Raw genomic sequence first — 24698 nt, forward strand, 5'->3', positions numbered from 1 at the left:
TGAGCAGCGGGGCACGGCGGGAGCGCCGGGTCGCCCTCAGCCGCTCCCCGCCTCGCAGCCGCCCTCGGGCTGCCGGGCGCATGCGCGGAGGCGCCGCCCGCTCCGCCGAGCGCGCAGCGGGCGTTGGGGCAGCGCGGGGCGGCAGCGCCGGCCCTGCTCCGCACCGGGGCAGCGGCGGCGGAGAGCGCGGGCAGCGCAGGTGAAGTGCGGGCTGCGGCGGAGAGTGCGGATGAGGTGCGAGTTGGGGCGGAGAGTGCGGGCAGCGCGGGTGAGGAGCGGAGAGTGCGGGCAGCGCGGGGTGCGGGCTGCCCGGCGCGGGACGGCGGGAGCGGCGCCCGCAGGCAGCGCCCGGGGCGGGGGTCCCGCGCGGGAACCCCTGAGGGGAGTGAGGGTGGGGCGCTGCCCTCCGCAGCCGCTCGGTAAACTCCTCTCCAAGGGTTTGTGCCATTTCCACTTAAGCCGGGGGAGAAAACGCGTGGTGTGTGTTGAACAAAGGAAGAATCCTGCGGGATTTCTCTTTTGAGAGAGCTTAGCGACTCTCTCCAAAAGAGGCGGCTGATAGGCTTTTCTCCGAAGTTTTGTAAAACACCATCCCCCAAAGCAAACCCGCGGAGCACAGCCGCACGCCGAGGCTCTGGTGCTCCTGTCAGAACTTTTTCCCTGCTGGCAGGGTCACCCAGAGGTCCCGTCTGTGCAGGAGCTGCGGCTGCTGGGGTGGGGAGCTGTGTTTGGGAATGAGCCCGACCCTCCGGGAGCTCGGGGACTTTTCCTAGGCCTGGTGCTGGCCAGGGAACAATTCATCCACATCCACAGGAAACAGGAGGGGCAGGGGGAGCCTCAGCGCTGCCACAGTTGAAGCTGGGATTCAATGTTGCATTGGTTGAGGAGTGAGAGAACCGGCGGTGATTTGGCTCGTTGGGAGCAAAACAGGGAGGAATGGAGCCAGTGAGTAAAAGGAAGAAAATTACAAGCACAGTAAAACACTTGAAAGAATTTCAAATTCTCATAGAAAAGTTTGTGAAGGGAAGAGAGACAGTTATGCAGATGTTGGTGTTCTAGATTCAAATCAAGACTTTCAATTTATTATAACTGTTGACTGTGACTGAAAAAAAAACCCCTAGTTGTACTTTTTCTCTCATTACCACTTCCTTTACTATCTTCTCCCCATGGCACCATTGTTGATACAGCACTGGGGGGAGTGGCATGGAGCAGTACCACCAGACTCAAACTTTTAAACATTTTTTCTGATTAACCTAGTTAGTAATCACATCTGTTTCCCTGCACTGCCATAGGGATGCTTATACTGGCTCAAAGATATGTGGCTGGGAGGAAAAGAGTTTTTTTAGTTGTAAATAAATGATTAGGTATGCATGTAGAAGCCCTGCTTTTTAATGTACACGTGTGTATTATGCACATAGACACACACACCTGTGTGAAGGGATTGTGTAAGTGGGAGATTGAACATTCTGGCCCTTGTGTTGAACAGAGGGAGTGCCATTGATAAAGCAGTGTGGGGGAGGTTTACAAGTGCAAGAGGTGATGAGCAGTCAGAGGAGACTTACCTAGTAAAGGTGATGAGGTTGCAAGAGTAGTTCTTGCTGAACCAGGGCAGTGAGATTAGAATCCAGAGAAGAGGGGACCGGGAACTTGTGTATGAAAGTACTGCATGGAAAGAGGAGTGAATTTTTACTTATCTGTTCTGTTTCAGCTGTTTACTTATCTGTTCACTTTAACCTCTTTTTGACTAGAAAACTTCATTTTCCAGAACAGATTAGGCTGGAATCTGGCATCCTGAGTAACTCTGTATTCTTGGAACTAGCAAATATCAGGAAATCTCTGGGTGAAACTTGGATTATCCTTTTCTTACACAAGTTCATCCAGAAATTTGTGTCCAACTAGTGTACTCAAAAGAGTAAAGCATTGCATCTGGTTGTCATACATGCAGATGTTGATATTATAACTGATTATCAGTTTTCTTTTGAGAGAAGTGGATAGTTACACACAGAGTAATTGTACTAATAGTGTCATTTCCTGAAACATAAATGGAGAACTGAAGTTTTGAAGTTAGCTTTAATTCAGTCTCTTCATACATCTAGAGTGAGCTACAGTTTTCTATTAAGTAATAACATATTGTTTCTTGCATAAAAACATCCTGTTGTATTCAGGGTATTAAAGAGATGAAGTATTTTGGTCTCATCCTCCTTACTTTGGTCGTGTGATATCAAGTTGTTTTCTTGATGTGACTCAAATTTGCATCAAACTCTGCTTTAACTATGGAATTACAAATTTCCTTTATCTTCTATTGTGCTTATCACCTTAGTATCTCAGCACTCAACTAATTCCCCCCTTAATTGACAAAACTCTCCTAAGACAAGGAAATCATCCTCCAATTCCACATGAAGAGTGAAAGATAAAACTATGGACACCAAATGTGGTCCAGGTAGGAAATGATTTTATTCAGGGTATTGAGTTCAGTTGTCCTCATTTATGTTAAGTTGCACAGGTTCAAGTAAATTGAATGTTCTAAACCTATTCCGCTTTTGCAAATCAAGCAGTCGGATTTTGGGAAATGCATCCCTAAAATAAAATATATGTAGTTGGTGTCCACATTGGAACAGCATTTTTAGGCAATTTATCTAGAATCAAAAATTAAGTCAAAAGCAGGATAAAATATACTTCAGGACCATGCTAACTTACTACAGACTACAGCAGTGTGAACCATTTTTGTTTGCTCTGTCATTTTAAACAGCTCCCTTTTCCTGTGATCCTCTTGTCCATCATTTTGTTCTGCCTGCCTCTGTGACCTCCCTCACTTGTGATAGTGTTACCATTTCCATATTCTTTTGGTGAGGCAGATCACAGACTCAATCGTGTTGAAAACAAAGACTTCTCTGACTTACTTTTGCCTCTTACCTGGCTCACAGAAACAGCTGGTAAGACAGGGAACAAGAGATGTGGTTGGTAGCACTTATCCCAGATATGAGTACTGGGGAAAAATGAACCCTTTTTGCCCCTCTGCTTCCCTCTTACATTATTCCAGTAAATCTTATATTATGTCATTTCTTCCCATTTACTCAATAAATGATACCAGATTCCTGTAGACAAGAATTCTAAATTTTTTGCACCGCCCTGTTAAGAGCTTTTGCTTTCAGTTTGTCAGCTCAGTCCTGAATTTTGTTGCTCATTTTCATCTCAGTCTTTCATGAATTTCCATCAGCTGTGTTTCCAGGATGCTATCTGGTCTGGCTGGTGTTTCTTTAATGGTTGTTTTGCTTCAGACTCCAAAGTCAATCTACTTTCTTGCCCTCACCATTGCTTCCTCTCCTCTTCCACATTATAAACAAAAGCACTTGCAGTGTGCAGTAGAGAACCCTACAGAGCTGGCAAAGGAGTGGCCTAAATGACCTAATCTCTCATTTGTTCTCTTGCCAGCTGAGTTCAGATGTTGGTAACTATTTGACCTTTTAAAATCTAATCTAGCCATACCCAGACCTTTTCTTGTTTACCTTTGCTTGTCTTACTGATTCTTGTTAAGTAAAATTTGATGCACATTTTGTGTGGTTTGAAATACACTTAATCCATTCTTTTCTTGATGACACTTTTGAGGGTGCTGGTTATCAAGTAATCGGTGTTTTAATCAAGGTTGCTGAGTACTGTTACAAGAATAGCTACATTTCAAAGGCAAAGCCTGTCTTCATACAGACAGTTAAAGAAATTCCATGCTAACCACCTAAAATCACACCATGGATTTTGGCTTGCTAAGAAAACACATCTGTTGAGAGCTCTTTTGTGCCTATTTCAGGCTGTTGCTTATTTTTAATACTACATAATCGCTATGTAAAATAACTTTGAATAAAAGTTAGGCATCTGTTCAGAACTACATTTATAAAATCAGACAAGAAATACATTTACACATCCCAGTATAATAAAGTTAGCATCCAGGGCTGAAACATGCACACTGTAGTAGCACAAGAAGTGTTGTCCATTTTCAAACTAGAAATGCTGCTTTGTGCAAGACAGACTATCCTGCAGTTGCATCTTGAAAGATCCTTGAGATCCCTTGCATTTTACACATTTCTTACCTGCTCAGTGGGGTGTTTCATTTAAAGTGTTTGAATCAGCCTTCCCATGTTGCTCCCGAAACTGCTTTTGAAAGTTTGCATCTCATATTTGAAGACCACATACTCAACATACTTCCAGTTTTTTATCTTAGTGGTCAGTCTGTACCAATATGATTACTCCAAGAGTGGTCAAATCAAGTGATGCTAAAATCCAGAGACACCATGTGAAGTGTAGGATAGGAGTAATCTGTCATACATAAAACTTAATCCCAGTGAAGTATTCATTTTGTCACCTGAAACTGCAGAAAATCTGTATTTGTCAGAACTCCAGGGTGGGTGAGGTTTTTTTGTTTGTTTACACCAAGAATTGTGGTAATTCTGGATATTCCTGTTTTGCTGAGCTCTTTGTTTTCCTGTAGTATAACAATGGATGGAGCAGTTTCAAGATTCACTTTATGGCAATTCTTCCTTAAAATATCCCAATCACTAAATTAACCATTTAACATAACTGTCTGAACTGATTTATTATAATCAGCTGTATTTGTATATTTTTCCTACTTGGCATTGAAGAATGGCTCAGAAGGTGTGAATTTGTTAGCTCACTGGTGTGAAGGCAGTTTATGGAATCCTAGCAGGAAAAATCATAAATAGTGGCTTCAACAGACTTGTGAACTTTTGCACCTGGCTGTTTCTCTGGGTTTATCAGTGAGTTGTTTACTGACCTTGTGTGTATTCTTCAGCTTTTGTTTGCAGACTGTAACTCTTACTATTTACTGAATAAACCTGGGAGGAAAAACAACTTTCTGTTTGTCTTTCTGTCCCTAGTTGCCATTGTCATGGCTCTGGGGAATTGGGAAGGGTTAAATGAGGTGTCAAGGTCAGAATTAATTAAATCTCCTGCTGGTTTTCCTATAAATTTCTGCTGTGGCAGAACCAGCACAGTCTGTGATATTTTATTTCAATACTGCTGAGCACTTCTGAGTATCAGGAATGGAGTGGACACACTGTTCCATTTGCTGTTTGCTGCTGTAGGTTGTCAGAGCTGTGGGCAGCAGTGAAATGAAGGCATGGCCTGTTGAGTGTGCGGCTGCTTAAGCGGCTTAACTCATCTAAGCTTCTCCCTCTGCCTGGAAACAGGAGCTCTTCCTTTGCCACTCCATCCTTGCTGCATTTTGCATTTTGACTGCTTCCCTGGTTTTCTGCAGTCAGCTGCAGCAGAGACCTGATCTGTTTGATTTTAAAATAAGTGAGAAGGTGAACAAATTTGTCTTTTATGAAAAGGCCACTTAGGATGAACTGTAAAGAAGTGCCCAACTACAAGGTCATCAGATCTGTAGTTCTCAGAAATGGAAGAAGTATCAAAGCACTTTCACTGTGGCTACTATTTGTTAGAAACTCTGGCTGAAAGATTTGATCAAAGTTTTCATCTCAATGTAAGAAAGAAATTTTTTACAGTGAGATCAGTCATTCACTGGAACAACCTCCCCAAGAACATGGGCGAGTCCCCGTAACTAGAGGGGTTGTTTTTGCATTTGGACAGGTTGATAGATAACCTCATCAGGGCTGCCTTCCACACAAAAAGTTGAACTAGACAATCTTTTGACATTCCTTGGCTGCTCTATGGTTCTGTGAAACTGTTCGTATGGGTGGAGCAAATGTACACAAGTAATACACAGGGTGGAGCAATGAACACAAGAAATACACAGGGCAGAGATGCCCCTGCTGATGGACAGCACATCTAGGATCTCTCCAGTGACTGCTGCAGTGTATTACATATGTGAATAAGTTACCAGACCTAAAAAGTACCAGTGGTGTATTTTTTGCATTAGAAGACTCCTCCACATTTTCTGTATCCTGAAGTAGGTGTTCAGCTTTGTGGGGGAATAGGGGAACACCCTTTTAAATCTTCAAAGAACAAAATGTTAGACATGTTAGATTCTGTAGAGAATCCGTCAGTTATGAATGAAGTTTTCAAGAGCTAACTTTATTTTATTCTATATGTGCTTTTGACACAAGTAAGATAAATTACATCTTCAAACACAGTTAATTGCACACAGTACTTGACACATCAATTTGGCATGTGAGTTTTAGGAACTTCAATATGAACATCCTCTGAATTGTTTTTGTTACATGTATTTTTGTGCTTCCTACTCAGGCAGAATGGGTGATGTACTGATTCCCTTTATAAGGAGTAGAAGAACACCAATAGAATTATTTTAGTTTTGGGAGCTGCTCTAGTGCTGAAAAGTGCAAAAAATTGTTTATAAGTATGACCTGATATTGGTAGGTATGGATTTATGCCGTGTGATTGATCAGCTGTGACTTAAAGCTTCGCTGTGATCCTTATTTCCTCATAAATTACAGTTTGAATCAGATGTTAGTTCACCTTCCAGTGTTTTCTCCAGTTATGATGTTCAGAATGCCACCATCCTCTAGATCAGTGTGCTTCCTCTGCCATGAATTTAAGGTTTTCTGCTGCTTGGTAGAAGTGATTGGAAGGGACCATGACTTAAAATTGTTGCACTAGAGGTCACAAGGGATGCAAAACTAGCTCCTTGGGAGGTTGACTTTGGTGGCAGATAGAGTCTGGAAAGTTCACACTTCCTTTCTGTGGCTGTCCTGGGGAGCAGAGAGGAGAGGGACAAAGCTGAAGTGCAGAGCACAGAACTGCATCAGCCACACCAGGGGGCTGATCCCCAGTGAAGGGTGGGTGCCAGTGGCAGGAAAGGAGGAGAAATGCTTTGACTCCTCTTCAAGGCTGAAGTCAAAACATGTTTTGCTATACCCTAAATGTGTAAATGAGCTTTGTGAGTAGGTTTGTTCAAATCCTACTCAGAAAAAAACAAATTAGGTGCAATGCAGTAAAATAATGTGTGCATCTTCATGTGTTTGGAAATTCAGGTAAAGTTATGTGACAATGGACGTGGGTGTTGAGAGAGAAATAAGAGTATTTAGTATTTAAAATTTACCTTTTTATTCCCCCGATTTGTAGGGCTCTTTACCCTTCTGTTTTACTGCAGCTGCTCTGTGGATTCTGGTGGTGTACAACTTTCTGTATGCTCTCTTTATGCAATTCCCCATTGTGACAGAAAACTTAATAAAATCTCTAAAGGATTTGTGTCTCATTATCTTTTGCCTAGTTACCATATAATTCAATAAGATGAAATATGTGTTTATGACTCTTTCATAACTTCTCTGCAATTTGATTTTTGGTTGACTGGAAAATCCCATTAAAACATGCTCTGAAGTGTTGTCATATATGCATTGCTTCAGGGGAGGACAGGCAGGGTGGAAATTTATATTAAAGCATGCTGACGGTGTGTAAAGACTTAGAAGAGAAGGCTTTGTTTGCACATTTTACTAGCTTAGTTTAGCACTTCACAAAGGAATTACTTTTTATTGGTTTTGGGGTTAATTTTTCTAAATTAAATGGGATGTTAGACATTGGCCTACCAAACAAATACTAAATGTAGTTTCTGTATGGGGCAGAACGTTGCCTTGTCACAGAAAAACAAAATAAACTGCATTAAGTAGTAATCTTATGTTTGCTATAAAATTATTGCACACAAAATAAAGACGCAATGTGAAATTACCCAGGTTCCTTTTCACCGCAAAAATTGACATTCTGAGATCTAGAATCTTTCTGGGGTTTCTTAACAGCTACTTGAAAAATACTGGTAGTTTAGAGGTAGTCTGATTTTTAAAAGTAGCTGTTGCTGCTTGCCTTTCACAATATTGTAATAATTCCAAGAAAAACTTCAGTGAGTTGAGGAAAACCTTTTTCAAATGTATGGACTTGTCAGGGATCTCTTTTTCTGTGGAAAGGGCAAACTTGAATATTGGGTACAGATTAATAGAGTTGTAGGCTGAATCTTGTACAGCCAGTTTGTGTTATTGGAAAATCTGTAAAGGTATTACTTGTGACACTTGGGTCATGGTTTTGCTTTATAAGCTGTGTTGGGGAAGAAAGTATCTGTAAGACTTTCAGAGCAGGATAAATGCTTTGATCTTGTGACCTTTTCTGAGCAGACAAACACTGTACATGTAATGAAATGACATTTTTATGAATGGACTGTGCCCAGAGACTGTTCCTTGGCCCTTCTCTCTCATGTCTAGAGAGGTATAATCTAAAGTAAAGGTAGTACTCTTTAGTTTTCTTTTTCCTTCCCTACCTAACCCATATATGCTTTTAAAAGGCAGAAAGCACAGTTGTGCTCCGTTTTCTACTTATTATGAATGCTTTGATGTGTTGATTTGGGAGACAAGAGGCAATGAAAAAGAGAGATTGTAGGTAGTGAGTAGGACCTTTAAAGAGACCACGTGTAATCTACCAACTCAATTTCTTGTTATGTGCTGATATTTACTCCTCTAGTGCTAATCCAGTTTTAAATCACTTTGGAGAGGAGCTGGATATAGTTACCCATTCCATACTGGGCACTGGGCTCCTCTCCTTTCATAGCCAGGTAGTTTCCAATAAAAACTACATCTGGAGAATTGTGTAATCACCAAATCTCACCCTCACTTATTGATTTCCTTTTTAGCTTAATAGTTTTAATCTATTTCTGCTTTTGTCCTGAGCAGCATCCTATGGCAACAAGTTCCATGAGTTATACACTGTGTGAAATTTCGGGTCCTTTGGCTGATTTACATCCATGTCAGCTGTCATTGGGTACCGTCCAGTTTCTCACATTGTGAGAAGCAATGGTTGGCTGCAATGTGTTGCTTGTCTTACAGTTAGATCAGCTGAATGTCTGCCTTGTCTGAACTACCAGGTTTGTTATACAGTGATGGTTTAAACAGAAAGGATATTTTCCTTCTTTCTAAATAAACAGCAACATGTAATTTTTCATCCATATACAATGCAGTTTTCAGCTGAAGTTGGGAGCTGCTGACTATGCCTCAGTTTGTTGTCTGTAAAACATCAGGAGATGGTCTGAACTACAAAATCAAAGCTGGCTTGTTTGTAAACTAGAGAACAGATGGAAATATTTCATTTGTATGAAAATAGGGACAGAATAGGGAAGGAAAATAAGTTTAAGTGCATGTTCAAACTCCTAATTTAGGAAAGCTGTGAGTGAAAACATTCTGCAGTATTCTGATACAGTTCATGTAGGATTTTTTCTTAAAAAGTGCTGGCAGGTCCATTAATTATTTTATCTTCCTATAAATTTAGAAAAATACATTATAGATATTGAATAAGCAGCTGTCACTATACTACTGGTATAACACAGGAATTTATCAGTCCATTATGTAACACTTCAGCCACCTGTAAATGTGTGTCAAAGGGATCGTGTACTTTCTCTGGCTTATTATGCATTGACTTTTTGTGTTACTTCATTATTTTAGAAGCTGGTAACATTTTGGAGAGGAAGTTGCAGGAAGTATCAGTAATGGTGATCATAAACTGGATGTTCGTTTTGTAATCTGTAATTGCAAATTTCTACTCCTTAGGGGGTGTGGGAAGATGTGCTTTCTTGGGGGGAGGTGAGGGCTGGCTAGGTCCTCTCATAGTTCCTGGATTAGCTGTCTCTGTGCATCTCTCTTTTTCTGGTGTTTCTGAGAAACTACTCCAGTATTTCAGGTTTTTAGCCTTAGACTGGGCCCTGTGGTGTCCTGTGTATTAGCAGGATATAATTTCTGGTTCAAGAACATAATTTCTGAAGACAGAAGGCAAGCACATAGACTGCTTCAGAAATTTCTTGACTATGGTGAGATTTTTTTTTTGAGAGGCTTTAATTGTTTTGTTTGTTTTTTAGTTTGACAGAGAGCCTCACTTTACCTTTGTTTTTGTCAACTTATTTATTCATCAGAGTAATTTCGTACCCTCACAGAAAGCTTTTTCCAAACATTTAGTATCACCCCATAACAACCTTTTGCTCTTTCCTGAGAAATCATTTTTATAGAAGTTCCTTCCTCCACTGCTTACTGCTGTGAGTGTGGTCATACAGCGTACACTGGGAGTATCTGCAGTAGCATTTTGGTACAGATTAGGATTCTTCCAATTGTCATTACCGCTTACTGTGCTTTGGTTTGCGCTGCAGAAACATTTCAAAATACTCAGACTGAGTTATTTTTGAATGAAGGTAAACCACAAGATAACTCCAAGAGCTGCCATTCCTCTGCCAGAAAGTGCTCAGCTCATGGAAGCAAATTAGAGCTACCCCAAAGTAGAATTAGTGACCTGCCTTGTGTAAGTGTTGGGTCCTCAGCACCAGCTGTTCAGCTCTGCAGGTGCACTCCTAGTGCTCTGCATTCCTAGCTAATGAGTGTAATCAGGATAGAGATCATTATTATGCACTTAGAGGTTATTATTCATGGCCACTGTAATTGCTTCAGCTAAAGAGTCCAGCTATTCAAGCCTAAGTTAGAATAGTTGATATCCAAGTGGCTGACAAGTTAGATTTGTCAGCTGGCACCCAAACACTAATTAGGGCAGGGAGCACTAGATCTAGAGTCAAGCTGTGTTCCTGTCTCTGTTGCCTTTTCACCTTTCCCACTATTAATCTGACTTCCCCTCCATTCCCTAATGTGCTTATCCTCGTTATCCAGCTGCTACCCCAAATCACAATATTCTGACACATCACATGTGCTGGCAGTGCTCTTTCCCTGTTCTCATCTCTTTTTAACCTACTTGAGTTGCCCCCTTGCAAAAGGGCTGTGGGGCTGGGCCTGGTCCTGGACAGGTGTTTGCTTTCTGACTGCCCACTTCCTGCTGGCAAAATAGATAATGGTTTCCAGCTGCCAAAGGCACTGTGACTGCTGAGATAACTGCTGCAACTTCTTCATTCGCTGAGAGCATTAATGGGTTTTCTCTGTTCTTCTTGGTCATTGATTTTCATGGAAAATGTGTGGGTGCACGGAAGAAATCTCAGTGTCAGATTTAGTTAAAAGGTACTGGCAGAGGAACAGAATGTGGAATAGATAAGTGACATAGCATCAGTTTTGTGTCCAAACAAAATCAGGATAAAAACACATCCTACTGTGAATGCTTTGTTTAATTGTTCACTGCTCTCACTTGAAAAAAGGAGAGGAATTGGTTATTGTCAGATCAGCATTTCAATGCATTATCAAGTTAAATGCTCCAAATTTGAATTCCTAAGGCATAGGAGATGGTATCACCTAAAGCAATGTCTTCTGACAGTAGCTTGCAGAAGAGTGATGTGTCTGAAATTCTACTCTACAGGCTGCTCGAAGAGGCATGGTCTCTTGAGGATTTGTGGAATTCTGATTTCCACGCAGATGATTATGTAAGTGTTCAGTTACACCTCCCAGGAACTGCCTCACATGGTCCCCAGGAGTTTTAAAACAATGCAATCCACCAAAATTCTCCCTCTCTGTAAAGAATTTTGTTACTTCTCCTGCCGAATGTCCTGCTTGCCAAGATGTATCAGGAGAATGTTCTTGTTTGGTTTTTAAAGGGAGGGGAAGGAAGAGACAGCTTACCTTATAGCAATTCCCCCTTTGAACCTCTGGACCTATCCAGAAAATAACCAGCCAGAATATTGCCACAGCTTAAACAGAACAAAAAACACTGAGTAAAGAAGGGGGAATGAAGTTGAGGTAGAAGCTCAGACTCAGTCTCTCCAGCTGCAGTCCTGAGGAGCTTCCTCCTCTCTTGCTCACAGGGTGGTGGTGTGCCCTGTGCGTGCTCATTCTGTGAGTAACATGTTTCACTGGGCTTAGGGTGCAGTGGCAGTCTGCTAACTACAGGTTCCTCCTAGTGGTCTGGTTTGTGGGTTCGGGTGTTTAAAATAATGATGGTGTTTTATAATGCTGTGATCAAATAGCATATACAAAGCAGAAGGTTTTTCAGATCTCTATTTTACTCTTGTCCCATGTAGTCTGAGGTGGGATAAATCTTTTGCATCCTCATCTGACAGAGTACTTTCCAGAGTGTTTGCTTTCTTTTTATTCCCACCAAATTCCCTAGAAAGCCTTGCTTTTGCAAGCAAATTGAACTCAAAAATACAGGGTTCTCCCAGTCCTATGGAACTCCAGAGAAAAATTAATCTATTTTTCCAGAACTTGAATGAATGTAAATTCTTTGGTACGCATTTCCTGGGGAGAAAGCGCTTTGGAAGTAGATAACTGTAAATGAAATTGTACTCTTTCCAAGTATGTCAAAGATGTGGTGCCAGTGGGATTTTTAGGTAGGCACATGATACATTCTGTATAAATGGCTGTCAGATAATTAAATAGCTACACAGGAAGTCAGATTGATAATGTTTTAATATTTCTTCTAAACAGACCTCCCCAGGAGTGTTCTGGTGTTGCATTGCAGCTGGTTTGGGACTGAGGAGCTAGAACAGGAGTGTTTCTTTTTAGACTGAATGTCTACTGATGTTTTTAGCTAAAAGATCAGTGTCCCTGAAATGGACCTGCTTTCACAAAAAGCACCAGAATAACCTAAATACTGATAACTTTAAGAGACTATGTAGCTCTTGGGCTTCATGAATTGTACAGATTACAAAACTAAAGTTAACAGCTGTACCGCTTGTCAGAGTTTTGTTGCAGAATGGAAAAAAGCCACTTGCCCCTTCCTTACCTGGATGCTGTCATGCATATCCCTCCCCAGCTGGGAGAGGAGCAGGGGGCCTTGCAGTATTTTAAGTCCTTTTTAACACAGCAGGTGAGAAACTAGGTGAGGAAAAATACTGCAGCTGCTTTACATTAGCCTTTCTTTCCCTTCTCCTCCCTTCCCTTAAGGACTTGCTTTGTTCTCGATGTTCTGTATCCTTGGAACACATGACAGTGAGGGAGAACAGAGCAGGCAGTTTGTGTGCCCTCAGTCAGATCCTCTGTCCTTTAATGGTACGTGCTGCACACAAGTTGCCATTAAGCTTGAAGTCAGGAAATGTACTCAGAAGAGGTGTGCACTTGCCAGCCAAACATGGTTATCCTAATAAATGCAAAAAAATCCTGCAGAAACACTGTCTTAAGAGAGCAGCTTTTAATGCTGAAATTAGTTACCTTCCCAATTTGAGAGATTGTCACTGCTAAAATGTGATTACCACCTTTGGAATTATATATATAAATATTCTATGCTTTATGCTTATAAATAGTGTATGCAAGATTTGGGTAGTTGCAGAATTGAGAAAAAGAATATTTAGGTTAGTTGTGGAAATAAATGTATAGCTTGGTTTGGCATGTTGGTGGTGAGCAGGGTACTGCTGGCAAATAGCAGGGGTGGTGTTGATGTGTCTTCTGGGCTCTCTCACAGGCTTTAGAATTCAGTGCTTCCCACTGAGTCATTATAATTCCTACTAGAAGTGTGTGGTTCATTGTTTTTTGTTTTGGTTTTTAAGCATTCTACAAGCAGGCAGTCAGGAAGGGTCACATGTTGGTTGGATCAGCTGCCATTAACTCTGAATTGGACACTCAGCATGGGTATAGGGCTATGCAGCTGTCCACTGTGTTGTTACCTATCTAAGGTGCTATATAAACTTATAGAAGATGGATAGAAGAGTGATTCATGAAACAACAAATTTTGGTGCTTCAGTAAGGTTTGTGAAGACTTAAAAGCAGGAAATTAAGTAAAGAGTTGGACAGGAATAAATGAGTCAGTAAGTCAGGATGCTCCTGTGGTGTGACCAGCCCTTTTCTGCTTTATTAGCTGGCTTATGATGGTAAAAAAGGTTTTTGTACTTGTCTTTGTTCAATCCCTTCTTCCAAGCCACCTTTGAACTGTTTAATCAGTTTGAACCAAGAGTGTCAGAGTAGAGGACTAAAGTATAATTTAGCTCCTTTCCTTTAGGGGAAGGGACTGTTAATAGAGGATAAAGTTGTGATATGTGGGAGCTTGGAAATGAAGATGTCTGAGAGGAAAGTCAGGAGAGCACAAAGAAAGCCATGTTTGTCGGAGAATGGGCAGAATTAGTTCCAGGGAGCTCTGAATACTTGTAACTTCTGTAAAAATTTAATGTGGATTGATGAAGGGAAGTTTCTGCACTACAGCCACTGGCTGAAAAGCTGTATTTGATATTTCCTAGAGAAGGGCATACAATTTCCTTCTGTCATGAAGGAGGTAAAGTGAAACATAATTTGTGTTCTGCAGTCACTTCTGCAACTCTTTATTTTGTCAATACCCCCTAATAAAATTGCCTTTGAAGAAATTAAAAAGGTATTTTACCTTCTCTGTTTTCTTTTTTCTTCTCCCTGTGTTTTCCCCAGTTTTCCAACCTGTGAGTCAGTGTTCTGGTGTTCATTCCCAGAGAATATGATATGCCAAGTACCAAGTGCTAGGTGCCAAGGCAGAGGCAGTGACTTGCAATGCTCCTGGTGGAAACCATCCCATAGCAGGGGGGAGGCTCAAAGTCCCCTTTTTCCCAACACAGTTCCAAGTAGGCACAGCCATCGGAGAGGTTGTGACTCATGGATGTGGATGCTTGTGTTCTGTCTTGTTTTTTTGGGTTTTTTTTTTATTTATTTTAAATGTTGTAGCAATCCACACTCAAGTTCTGTTAAAAGGGTGAAGTATTAAAGACTAACTGAAATTTATTGCAAAAAAATGACCCCATTCCAGAGGGGAAGCGTAGGAAAGGTGTGTTTAATTCACTGCATTGCTGCCACTTGACAGAGCAAGGGAGCACTCCTGGCCTCTTCTATTGATGTGTGTTTATTTGGGGGTCTGGTGCTAAACCAGCTGACTGAAACTGGTGAGTAATAAATGGTGAAAGAAAATAAGAATGTAATGGGTGAAGAAAATAGTTAGACCACTAGGCAAATCTTTCATGTCTTGTTTCTTTTAATAAGTTTAGCGGTATCTTCATCACAGATATTTGGGTTGTGACAATGTGACTAATCATTAAATGACACTAATTTATTTTTATTCAAGAAGCAAAGGGCAAAGATCACTTGTTTTGGCATAGAGTAGTCTGCTAAAAAAATTATAGCTATTAAAAGAGGTTTTATATACATTCTGGAAAAAAATTTAATCCCTCTGCTTCTGTCAGCTTACAATACATAGTAACAACAAGTTTAAAACTATGGTGGTGAGATTTTGGAGTACCTTAATGCCTGCTCTTTATTTACATTTCTTTGCCTTTACAAAGTTTGATAAACTTGCTTTAAAATCAGTTTGCTCCTTCATCCCTCATCTCGTAGTGCCACTCCTACAGTTTTGTTAGCAGGCTGGGATGTCTTCATGGAGCACCATTCACCTCAGCACTGCAAATACTGCAGTCTGCACTTGCATGATGAGTTATGGTGCTGGGCAGGCCAGGCTGGGAGCATTAACTTTCCCTCTTTGTTTATTACAACAGCTGTGGCCAACCTTTCTTACAGAAAGGTTTGCTTATGAGGGTTTGGATTTATGGAAAGTGAGGACATCTGGGTGCTGTGATACGTTGATATGTAACCTGGCCTCTGAAGACTGGTGCTAACCTTTAGGAGTAGGTAATTTATTAATAACAAACTCTTTAACCTTGTGGTGTTCTACTAACTTAGGCAGTTGCACCTTTCTCTTACTTTGCTGAAAGCTTTTATTTCCCTGATTTTTCCCATACCAAAAAAGACTCCAAGGAGCTGCACTACTCTTGCTTCCTCCAGATGCAGTTCTTGGCTCTCTGCCTTGAGGGTGCAATGGGCTTCAGGCACTTTCTCAACTGAGAGCATCTCTGTCTGTTCTCTTTCCAAGTTACAAAGTACATGTAAGTTCTTGTAGGGCAGGTTGGGATCCTCTCATGTAGTGCAAGTTCCTTTGCCAAATCGCAGGTCTTGTTCTGCCCTTGAACTTGATGCAAGGCATTCTGTTTTAATCAGTACCTGACTCGAATGCATTTCCATATGTTCACTCTGATTTGAAAAATCTGATCTACAGACTAAAGATAATGAGTTGACTTGATATCTCTGCACAGTGAATTTAAATATTAGTAAAGGATAAGTAATTACAGTGGAGAATGTAATGCCTTTAAAGTTCAATTAAGCAAAACAGGTTGAATTTTGTTTGAAATTATACACACCCTCTTATTTAATATTAACATTTTTGATATTCTGAATTTGAAAAGCCTTGAAAAATGTTGAAGCATTCGCCATTTCAAAGGTTATGTTTTTCTTTCATAGTGTTCCTATACTACTGAAATCAGCCTGCATGCAGTACAGGTACAACGCAAAAGAGGGGTTGATTTTGATCATGGAGTCTGGAATACTGATGTATTCATACCAGTATTTGGGAATCAAGAGGAACTCGTCCAAGTTGATTGTAATTTGCAAACTCATCAGGACATTTACTCTTTTGTTTACAGACTTGATATTTGCAAGTTCCCTGCCTTGACAGCAATCACCATGGATAATGGTAAGTTTAACCTAAGATGTGTACATTCTTTATTATTTTCTGTTAAGGAGACAGTAACACACCCCAAAACTGTCTTCTGCTCATAAACCCAGTCTCTTTGCACAAGAGATGCCCTCTGGCATTGAACTGGCTTTGATGTTACAGATGATGCAGAACTTTGCCCACATTGAGCTGGAGTCATGCAACTGTTCTGACAGAGATATTATTTGTAGACCATAAAAATCATCACAGCCTTATTGTTGCCCTTTGAAAGCTGGCTGTAGAATGAAGACCACAGAGCTGAATTTCCAGCACTGAGTACTTTAGTTTTAACTGGTTTTAAGCTTGTCTCTGAAACTCCTGATTCTTAGAGCAGAAGTCACTTTTTAAACTTTGTAGGTAAAAGCACAAATTCAAACCAAATGGATTTATTAAGATGACCTACAGAAAGATTTAATAGCAGCAGCAGCTTCAAATTTAGAGCTAAAATGTTTAGTTTTACTATTTAGTGGTGATTTTAGTCTGCTTAGATGTTGGTGAAGGAGTCAAAAAAGAAAGCTCAATACTGGTCTCAGCAGAGCTAGTTTTGGTGTCCAGGCTGCCCCGGGCTTTGTTTCAGCAGCACTTCAGTGTCTCAGAATACTTTTCCCACACTGCTGCTCCCTGTTCCCTCTGTCACTGAAGACCTAAAGCCTTTTTCTTTTCCCTGTGACAGCTTCAGCTGGCAGGCTGCAAAAAATTTATCCTCTTGTGTCTGTGCCTGGTTCCAGTTTTGATTGAATTTCACCTTGGTTGAGTATCTATTCACTACTAGGATAGCAGGCAGGCTCTCTAGAGGATGTGTAATAAATTGATCTGTGTTTTTCTCTTCGATAATAATAAGTGAAACGAAATCTTTGGAAGCTTTCTGATACATAACAAGTTGGTAAAAGCCAATTATTGCAGTTACAGAGCACCAGCATGTCTGAAGAAGTGATGTATTCAAATGCATTAAATATGGTAATTGTATAACTTCATCTAGATCCTACAAAAATTGGGGAAGCAGAAGAGGCTTTGAATGATTTGTGTTTTATATAATGCCAAAATAATGATTTTGACTTTTCTTTTATATTTTACCTGCTAGTTAATCTCCTTAACAGAGTGAAAAAGTTACTTAACTTGCTTCATTCCTTTATTCTTACACATGCAAGTCTTCCCTGATTATGTTGTGCTCCACAGTAATAGCTGCAGTGAATTCAGCCATGCTGTGGCTTAGCTAGGTGGGCATCCAGCCCAAGTTGGCTTTTTGCACACTCTTATCCTGCTATAGCTGAGTATCTACATGATTATGGTCCTGGAATACTAAAAAGTCAGAATGAGTTCTGCAACACAGTTCCATTATCTTTTTTTCCAAGATTCATCAGGCAGTGCCTGATTCTCATTAAATCCCTGTATTTCAATTGCAGGTTTTTATTTCCATGGTACATTTGTATTGACTTCTCCATAGGATTTGAAGTCACTAGGATTATGCAAAACATTAAAAATTTCACATCCAAACAAACAAGTTAATATATTTCATTTTTCTTTCCAGTCTTGCAGGGTCAAAAGGCATTCCTGGTATAGACTAGCCAGAGATTGTTATTTATCAAGTACATTCATAATTAAGATGGGATGCACTTTATTTTCCTTAGCAGGTTTTTTTTGTCTCTGTAGTATGTGCATTTTGTATACTGTATTGTGAGAGAAGACAGACCTTCTGAATATGAGTTGTTAAATAAAAACTTTGGGGGTTTAGATAGTCATATATTGTCCATTCTTGAACTGAATTATCATTTTGCTGTTCTTCATCAATGCATTTCAGAAATGTATGATTATTTCCTTTTGGAAAACTAAAATACTACCTAAAAACTCATACCAATATGTATCAAATGCAGTATTTCTTAACATACCAGTTTTTAAACTTTTATTCTCTTTGGAAATTGGAAAGTGAATGCAGAAACATGTATTTGTGTCTTGTTTCTGAGAGCCAGAATCTGTAAATCAGGGTATTTTCAGCTACCTGCATTTGCCTGTGTTTCTTTTCCTTCTGCATCCGATACAAAGCTGTCATCGTTTCATTGCTCTTTTTGTGGATGGATTCCAGCCATGAAATGAAACTCCCTAAGTTTTATCTGCTGGAGGAAGGGAAACATAATTTATAGTGCATTATCTACTCTTCAGTGCCTCTACATGTGGGTGCTCTTAGGAGAGTCTGGCCTGATACTTGTTCCCTTCAGGAATGCCCACAAGGATCTGGGGGAAGTAGGAAAAGCACTTTCAGTCCATCCCCAGGCATGGCTGTGTGCTGCATTCCTGATATGGATGAACCCTTCAGCTCATCACCTTGAGGTGATCACTGAGGCATGAGGCTGAAAGAAACCAAATTATTCAGGCGTAGAGGGAAGTGAGGGGAACTGTGTGGAAAGTGGAAAAAAGCCACTTCTTATTCTTTCCTTTTTGAAGAGATTTCTGAATATTAGTTTCTGTGTTACATAGTCGATGAACTTAGGAGATGTCCATGTGCTCACCTGTGGTGCTGAAGAAAACCAAATTTGCAGTAGGTGCAGTTGCAGAGCTGGATGCACTGAAACCCTAGCATCCTCATGAGCAGGGTAATTTGTGTGATACATGCATGTATGTAATGTATTCAGCTGGAAGCTTAGGAGTCAGTGGTGTTTTGGAATTCAATCTTCACATTTTATAATCCTTTGCAAAAGGAAGAAGATCACTGTTGAATGATTTGTAACCAAGCTATGACTGACTGACCCTGGCTGGATGCCAGGTGCCCCCAAAGTTGCTCTGTCACCCCCCTTCCACCATGGTCTGCACCATAGGCTCCAGGGGAATCTCAGCTCTGGCACCTGGAGCACCTTCTTCCCTTCTTTCTCCACTGGCACAGAGTAATTTTCTAGCAGCTTCTCACAGAAGCCACCCCTGTAGCCTGGCCATGGATATCCATTACAGTAGTATACCACAGACATTAAACAAGTTGAGATTAGTTATGCCTAATTATGCTAACCAGTGCTGGCAAATACCACCACATGTTTCTAAAGCAAAAACACAGTTTCCTTGCTGCCCTCCTTTTATAACATTAAAAACCAGATGATTAAGGGGGAAAAAAAAGCCCTTCAGACTAACTGCAAATGAAGCAATGCACAAATGATTGTGTAGGCCAAGAAAGTGCTACAAATGCATTAGTGTGGCAGTGCATTGAATCATTATCTCCTCTTGCTGACACTCGGAGCCCAAAAACAGCGTAGCAATGACTTGATGTTCCTGCTTCCTGACCTGAAATACCTGAATTCCTGCATCATGCACTGCAGATGTATCTCCTGGGTAATTCAGGCTGATGGATTCCAAAGTCTTCCCAGTTACTGCATATGCAAAAATACTTGGGTCAGAGAGTTTGATGGAAAGCTGGAAGATCAGAAGAAAAGAAATTGCTTCCAGCTTTCCTCCTTGGACAACAAACTAAGGGAAGCAAATAAATACCTGTGTCAGAACATTGGTTGCCTTTTAGGATTGCTTCATTTGATTCCTCAAATAAGGTGAGGTTTTTCTGTATGGTTTTAAAAACGTAGAAAGAAGCTACTTCCCCCCACACCCTCAAAAGAGCTCCTATTCCATGATTGAGAGTTCTGGAGTGAAAGGAGCAAGTCTGCTTCAAAGTTGCTTAAGAAAACTTACAGACCTAAACATTGATAAATGCAGCTGTCTGGTGTTCGTGACTCTGGGTAATAGTCATAAATATTTATATCAAAAACTTCAGAGCATTCTGGCTGTGATGCCCTCAGGCAGTTGCAAATATCATTTTGGATGTTGACAAGCAGGATTTGTCTGTTCTGTGTCAGCTTGAGCTGAGCATGTGCCTGTCTCTTCCAAGAATTCTTCTTGGGCACCAGCTTCCGTCTTGTTTCACCACACATGACTATGATGCTGAATTGAGGTCTGTGCATTTATGACATTTTAGCAATAAATACTGAAATTGTAGGTCAAACTACTTGCCACAGTGAGCAAAACTAGGAAAGGCCTGTTATCAAATAAAGGGGAAGAAAAAACTTGGAAAAAACTTTTTCTCAAAGGCATGTTTTCTTGGAGCAATTCTAGCATGAGGTTTTGGGTGTCTGTTTTAGAAGTGACCTTTGTTGACTCTCCTCTTCTTATTCAGTGTTTTTAACAGAGGACAAAGCCAACTCTGTGTTAAAAAGATACCCAAGAGCCAACACCTTTCTGGAAGAAATAAAGCAAGGTAACATAGAACATGAATGCAGAGAAGAAATCTGTAGCTATGAAGAAGCAAGAGAAGCATTTGAAAACGAGGAAAAAACGGTATGTTTTGTTGTGTATGTAAAGATGGGTGGGGTTTACTTACACTAAACTTTTGGGTGAGCTGAGTGCTTGTGTGTTTTTCAACATTATATTAGATTTGGTTTTTGCACAGGGAAATTGTACTGGCAAGGCCAGTCATTTAGTGGCCACAGTGGCACAGGGAACCTTGCAGGTTTCTTCTGAAATTTATACAGGTGACACATTCCACTCGTCAATGTCTGAGCTCTGCATCAAAAAATAACAGTGTATTAAGGCATATTGGATATTTTAAGTTCTTGGCTTTTTTTGTTGGTGTTGATATGTATCTCACATAACTGGGGAGCTGGGTAAGGCTGGCATGAGAATTCTGATTCATTAAAATTAAGTTGTAGGATATGTGGTGTCCCTTCAAAGCTGCTTCTTTCTGAAGCTGTGAAGTGCCTGCACACGTGTTTTTACCTCCCAAACTTGACTTGACATGACTGTTCCTAATGATAGCTCATTGTGTAATTAAAAATAATGTGTACAATGACAAAACTTGTATAAACTTCTAGCACAATATCACTTCTGCTTTTTGTTCCAGTCACTAAAGAAAACATAACCCAAACATGTTGTCTCTCAGCTTCTCTCCCCCATTTAGGAACATTTTAAGATATGGTAATTAGCATTTCCCTTGCAGAGGTATTTGGAAAGTAGTAAAATAGAAATAATTACATTTCTTTTCTGGCACAAGTGTTGAAGAAGCTTTCATTAAGGTCCTGATCTTTTATCCATTTCCACTACTGTATCCTTTTTCCCTGGCTACTGTATTCTGCTGTGGGGAGTTGCTAATGGGTCAGGCTCTGCTAATGTGTAGTGGTGCCTGACCAGCCTCAGGTACTTGGGCTTTATTTAGTGCATGGTCCCCCAGCAGTATCCATCCACACAGCCACTTAGTGATACATCTGTGTCCCAGGGGAAAGGAATGGATGCAGTAGGCTGGGAATATGATATGGTGTATGCAGAGAAGCACAGGATCAAAGCTTTCATAGTGTAGATAGACTGGAATTCATATAGGGGCTGTAGCTTATTTATCTTATTATAACTTTTGTCTAATCTCTGTCTTTGTGTTTTTTATCTTGTCTGCTTGCTTCTTTGTTTTTCTGCAGTCCTCTGGGCAGGTCTGCAACATGCAGATTTGTAATATTAAAAGAATATCAAATAGTTCCCTCAAGTTATTTTTGGCGCATGAGTTTTTAATTAGCATTGTGTATGTCAAGTGTGCATACATGCCATTCATTATTTTCAATACACGCTTGATGATTTTGATTCAGAGTTACAATTTTAAACTATAAAGGTAGTTATAAAGATAAAACTATCATGTTAGGCTAGAGCCAACAGGGAAGAACTTGCAGGACTTTGTGGGTAAAATAGAATATGAAATTCTGTGTTCACAAATGTAATGCATGTGGAGGAATTGGGGACATTGATTATAATATATGATTTGCTCTGAACAGAATTCAGGAGCAAGATCTGAATTTCAATCTATGAAGACTTCAATTTAAAGTTAAGCGGTTAAACAAAGCCAAAACAAAGAACCCTGAGTTCTAAGAACCTGAAAAAAAGGAACAGGGATTAAATAAAGAGTTTACCCACATCTTGAGTGTGTACAACTCTCATCTCCCTGTCTGTTTAAAATTAGTAGGTGAGGAAGGACCAGAGAAGTGTGACAATTGATCAAAGATATGGAAAGACTTGTATAACAACAACAGATTATAAAATAATTGAATCAGGGAATATGTGATGATGTCTGTGAGATGAAGGCTGAGCTGGGGTCAGTCACTTGCCATCCTTCTGATAGCAGAGCTGAGAGGGCCTGTAAGGAAACTGGAAAGGTGCAGGCTCAAAGCAAATAGAAGTCTCTCCTCACCACAGGTAATGGAGCTGTGGACTGCCTTGCTACAGGATGTCTCAGATCCTAAAAGCTTGTATAGGTTCAGAGAACAGTGATGTAAATGAAGGGAAGTTAAATCAGTCTGGAACCATTCATTAAAAGGAATCAATTTGAGCTAATGGAAGTTCTTGAGGCACAAATACATGAAATCTGGGAGAGTATCCCTGTCTGCTTGTGTTTGAACTCTTTCAGCAGTCTCTAATGATTACTGTCAGAGAAGTTAACAGATAAGGTGAGCCCTAGGTGTGACCTTGTAAAGCTGTTTATTAGTGGTGCCTGTAGCCTGCAGGCAGCACAGCATGTGGTCACTGGTCAGGTGTCAGAGGTTGTTGGGAGGCTCAAAGATTTATTCAAAGATTACTGTGCTAAGTATCTGAGTGTGATTGTAGCACTGATACTAATTTAATTTCCATTAACTCATTTTTTTTTAAATTAAACTGCATGAAAATTTTAAAAGCTGGAAGTCACAGATTTTCATTCCTGTTGCAAATTTCCAGTGAATTTTAAATACTGCAAAAATTGCCAGGTTCTCTTTGTTGCTTTATTCAAGCAAAACAAATGAACTACTGTTATAAAGCTTAGTAGGCAACTCAACATTTGTCCACACCAGATCTAAAATTATATGACCAAGTAAGACTTTCAGTGTCACTCTGTGTGTAATTATGGATGCTGAATAAATATTTAGAATAGAATCTTTTCCTGCTAGTTGAAATTGGGGGCAGACCAGAAGGGAAGAGTGTAGCAGGTGCACTCACTTCCCCTTATTGCTTGTTCTCACCTCTGCCTGATGAATACCAAGCAGTCTTCTGCCTGGCTTATTATCAGTCCACCTTTAAAACAAGTCACGCAATTGACAAAGAACCATTTGAGGATGACAATGCTGCCAAATGTAGTAAAGGCCTCCCCTGAGATTCTCAAGAGATTGCAAGTCTTGACTTCCTTATGGATCCCTTATTTGATTCAGCATTCAGATCCAGCTAAGTGATACTGAGTCTGTTCTGAGAAGTATTACAAATGAAGGGGAAGGAGAATTCTGGACAATTTTGCTGTAACTGTGTTTGGGATGCCTTTGAGAATTCCTTTTCATTATTTCAAACTGGATTTGCCAAAGCACTAAGGTACATTCAGAAAAATAGTTCTTGGCAGGAATATATGTTAGATGTTTTCTAAGTCTTTTCCATTGCAGTTATCTGATTCTGTGGTCTGCTTAAGTTTTTCAGCCTTATAAGGCTTTTACACCTGGTATTCCCAGTTGTACAGCACTCAGGGATAAATGATTACTGAAATGCCCTTTTCATTAATCACAAGTTAGTAATTTTGTCAAGCAGAAAGTCCTTTCTGTTGTTAGTTAAAGAGACCAGTTATTGTGGAAGGGATGCTTGTGCAGGGAGTTTTCCAGCTTATAAGTTACTCTTTAACTTTCTGTATAAATTTTTCAGATACTTTGTAAATTTTCAGTCTTCCCCCTCGGTCTTTTACAAACAGCAGTCTGTACAAATCCTCATACTGTGTAAACTCATGTAAGTTGTCTGTGGCTTTGTTGGGCGGGATTTGACTCTGACCAGATGTCTTGTCCTCCTCCTGCAGCGTCCCTTTACTCTGCAGTGTAGCTGTGGGTGGCAGAGCAGAGCAAGAGCTTGGCAGCTGTGCAGCTCAGACCTGAAGGATGCATTTCCTGCAGCTCCTGTCAATTGTGGCAGTCTGGGTCTAAAAGCCTTTCCACTTCTCTAGAAGAGCTGACTTGCAAAAATGCAAGCTGGGAGCCCAGGATCTAGTATGCTAACAAGGTTATTTCTTGTGGGGTGTTTTTTTGTGGAGTTGTTTTTTTGGTTGCTTGTTTTTTCATTTCCCACGAAGAAGAACATTTAAAGATTTCTTTTTTTTAAATGACTAAGCAAGTGTTTCTTTCTTAGTGTTTTTCACCTGTGTGCAGAAAAGTATTCCTCCGTCTATGTATGATAGTATTAGACCTAAAGTAATTTCTCACCAGGGAGTTGGGAGTGTCTGTCTTGAGTTTTCTTTGCCTTGCGTGTAAATGAACAAGGACATTAAACTACTTTCATCCTTAAGGCAGTTTACACTCTTTTACCTCTTTATGCATTGATCT

At 40.3% G+C, this 24698-nt stretch overlaps 1 protein-coding gene across 1 annotated transcript in view; it reads left to right on the forward strand.

Moving 5' to 3' along the window:
- The first annotated feature begins 119 nt into the window (after positions 1-119).
- The window catches only part of PRRG1 (proline rich and Gla domain 1), a 30839-nt gene continuing 6260 nt past the window's right edge, over positions 120-24698 (forward strand). The window contains exons 1-3 of the mRNA XM_077781663.1: positions 120-234; positions 16304-16353; positions 20519-20679. Of these exons, the coding sequence (XP_077637789.1) occupies positions 230-234; positions 16304-16353; positions 20519-20679 (216 nt within the window). The 5' untranslated portion in view covers positions 120-229. The remainder of the gene's footprint in view (positions 235-16303; positions 16354-20518; positions 20680-24698) is intronic.

This window comes from Lonchura striata, chromosome 2, assembly GCF_046129695.1.
Source record: "Lonchura striata isolate bLonStr1 chromosome 2, bLonStr1.mat, whole genome shotgun sequence".
Classification (NCBI taxonomy): domain Eukaryota; kingdom Metazoa; phylum Chordata; class Aves; order Passeriformes; family Estrildidae; genus Lonchura; species Lonchura striata.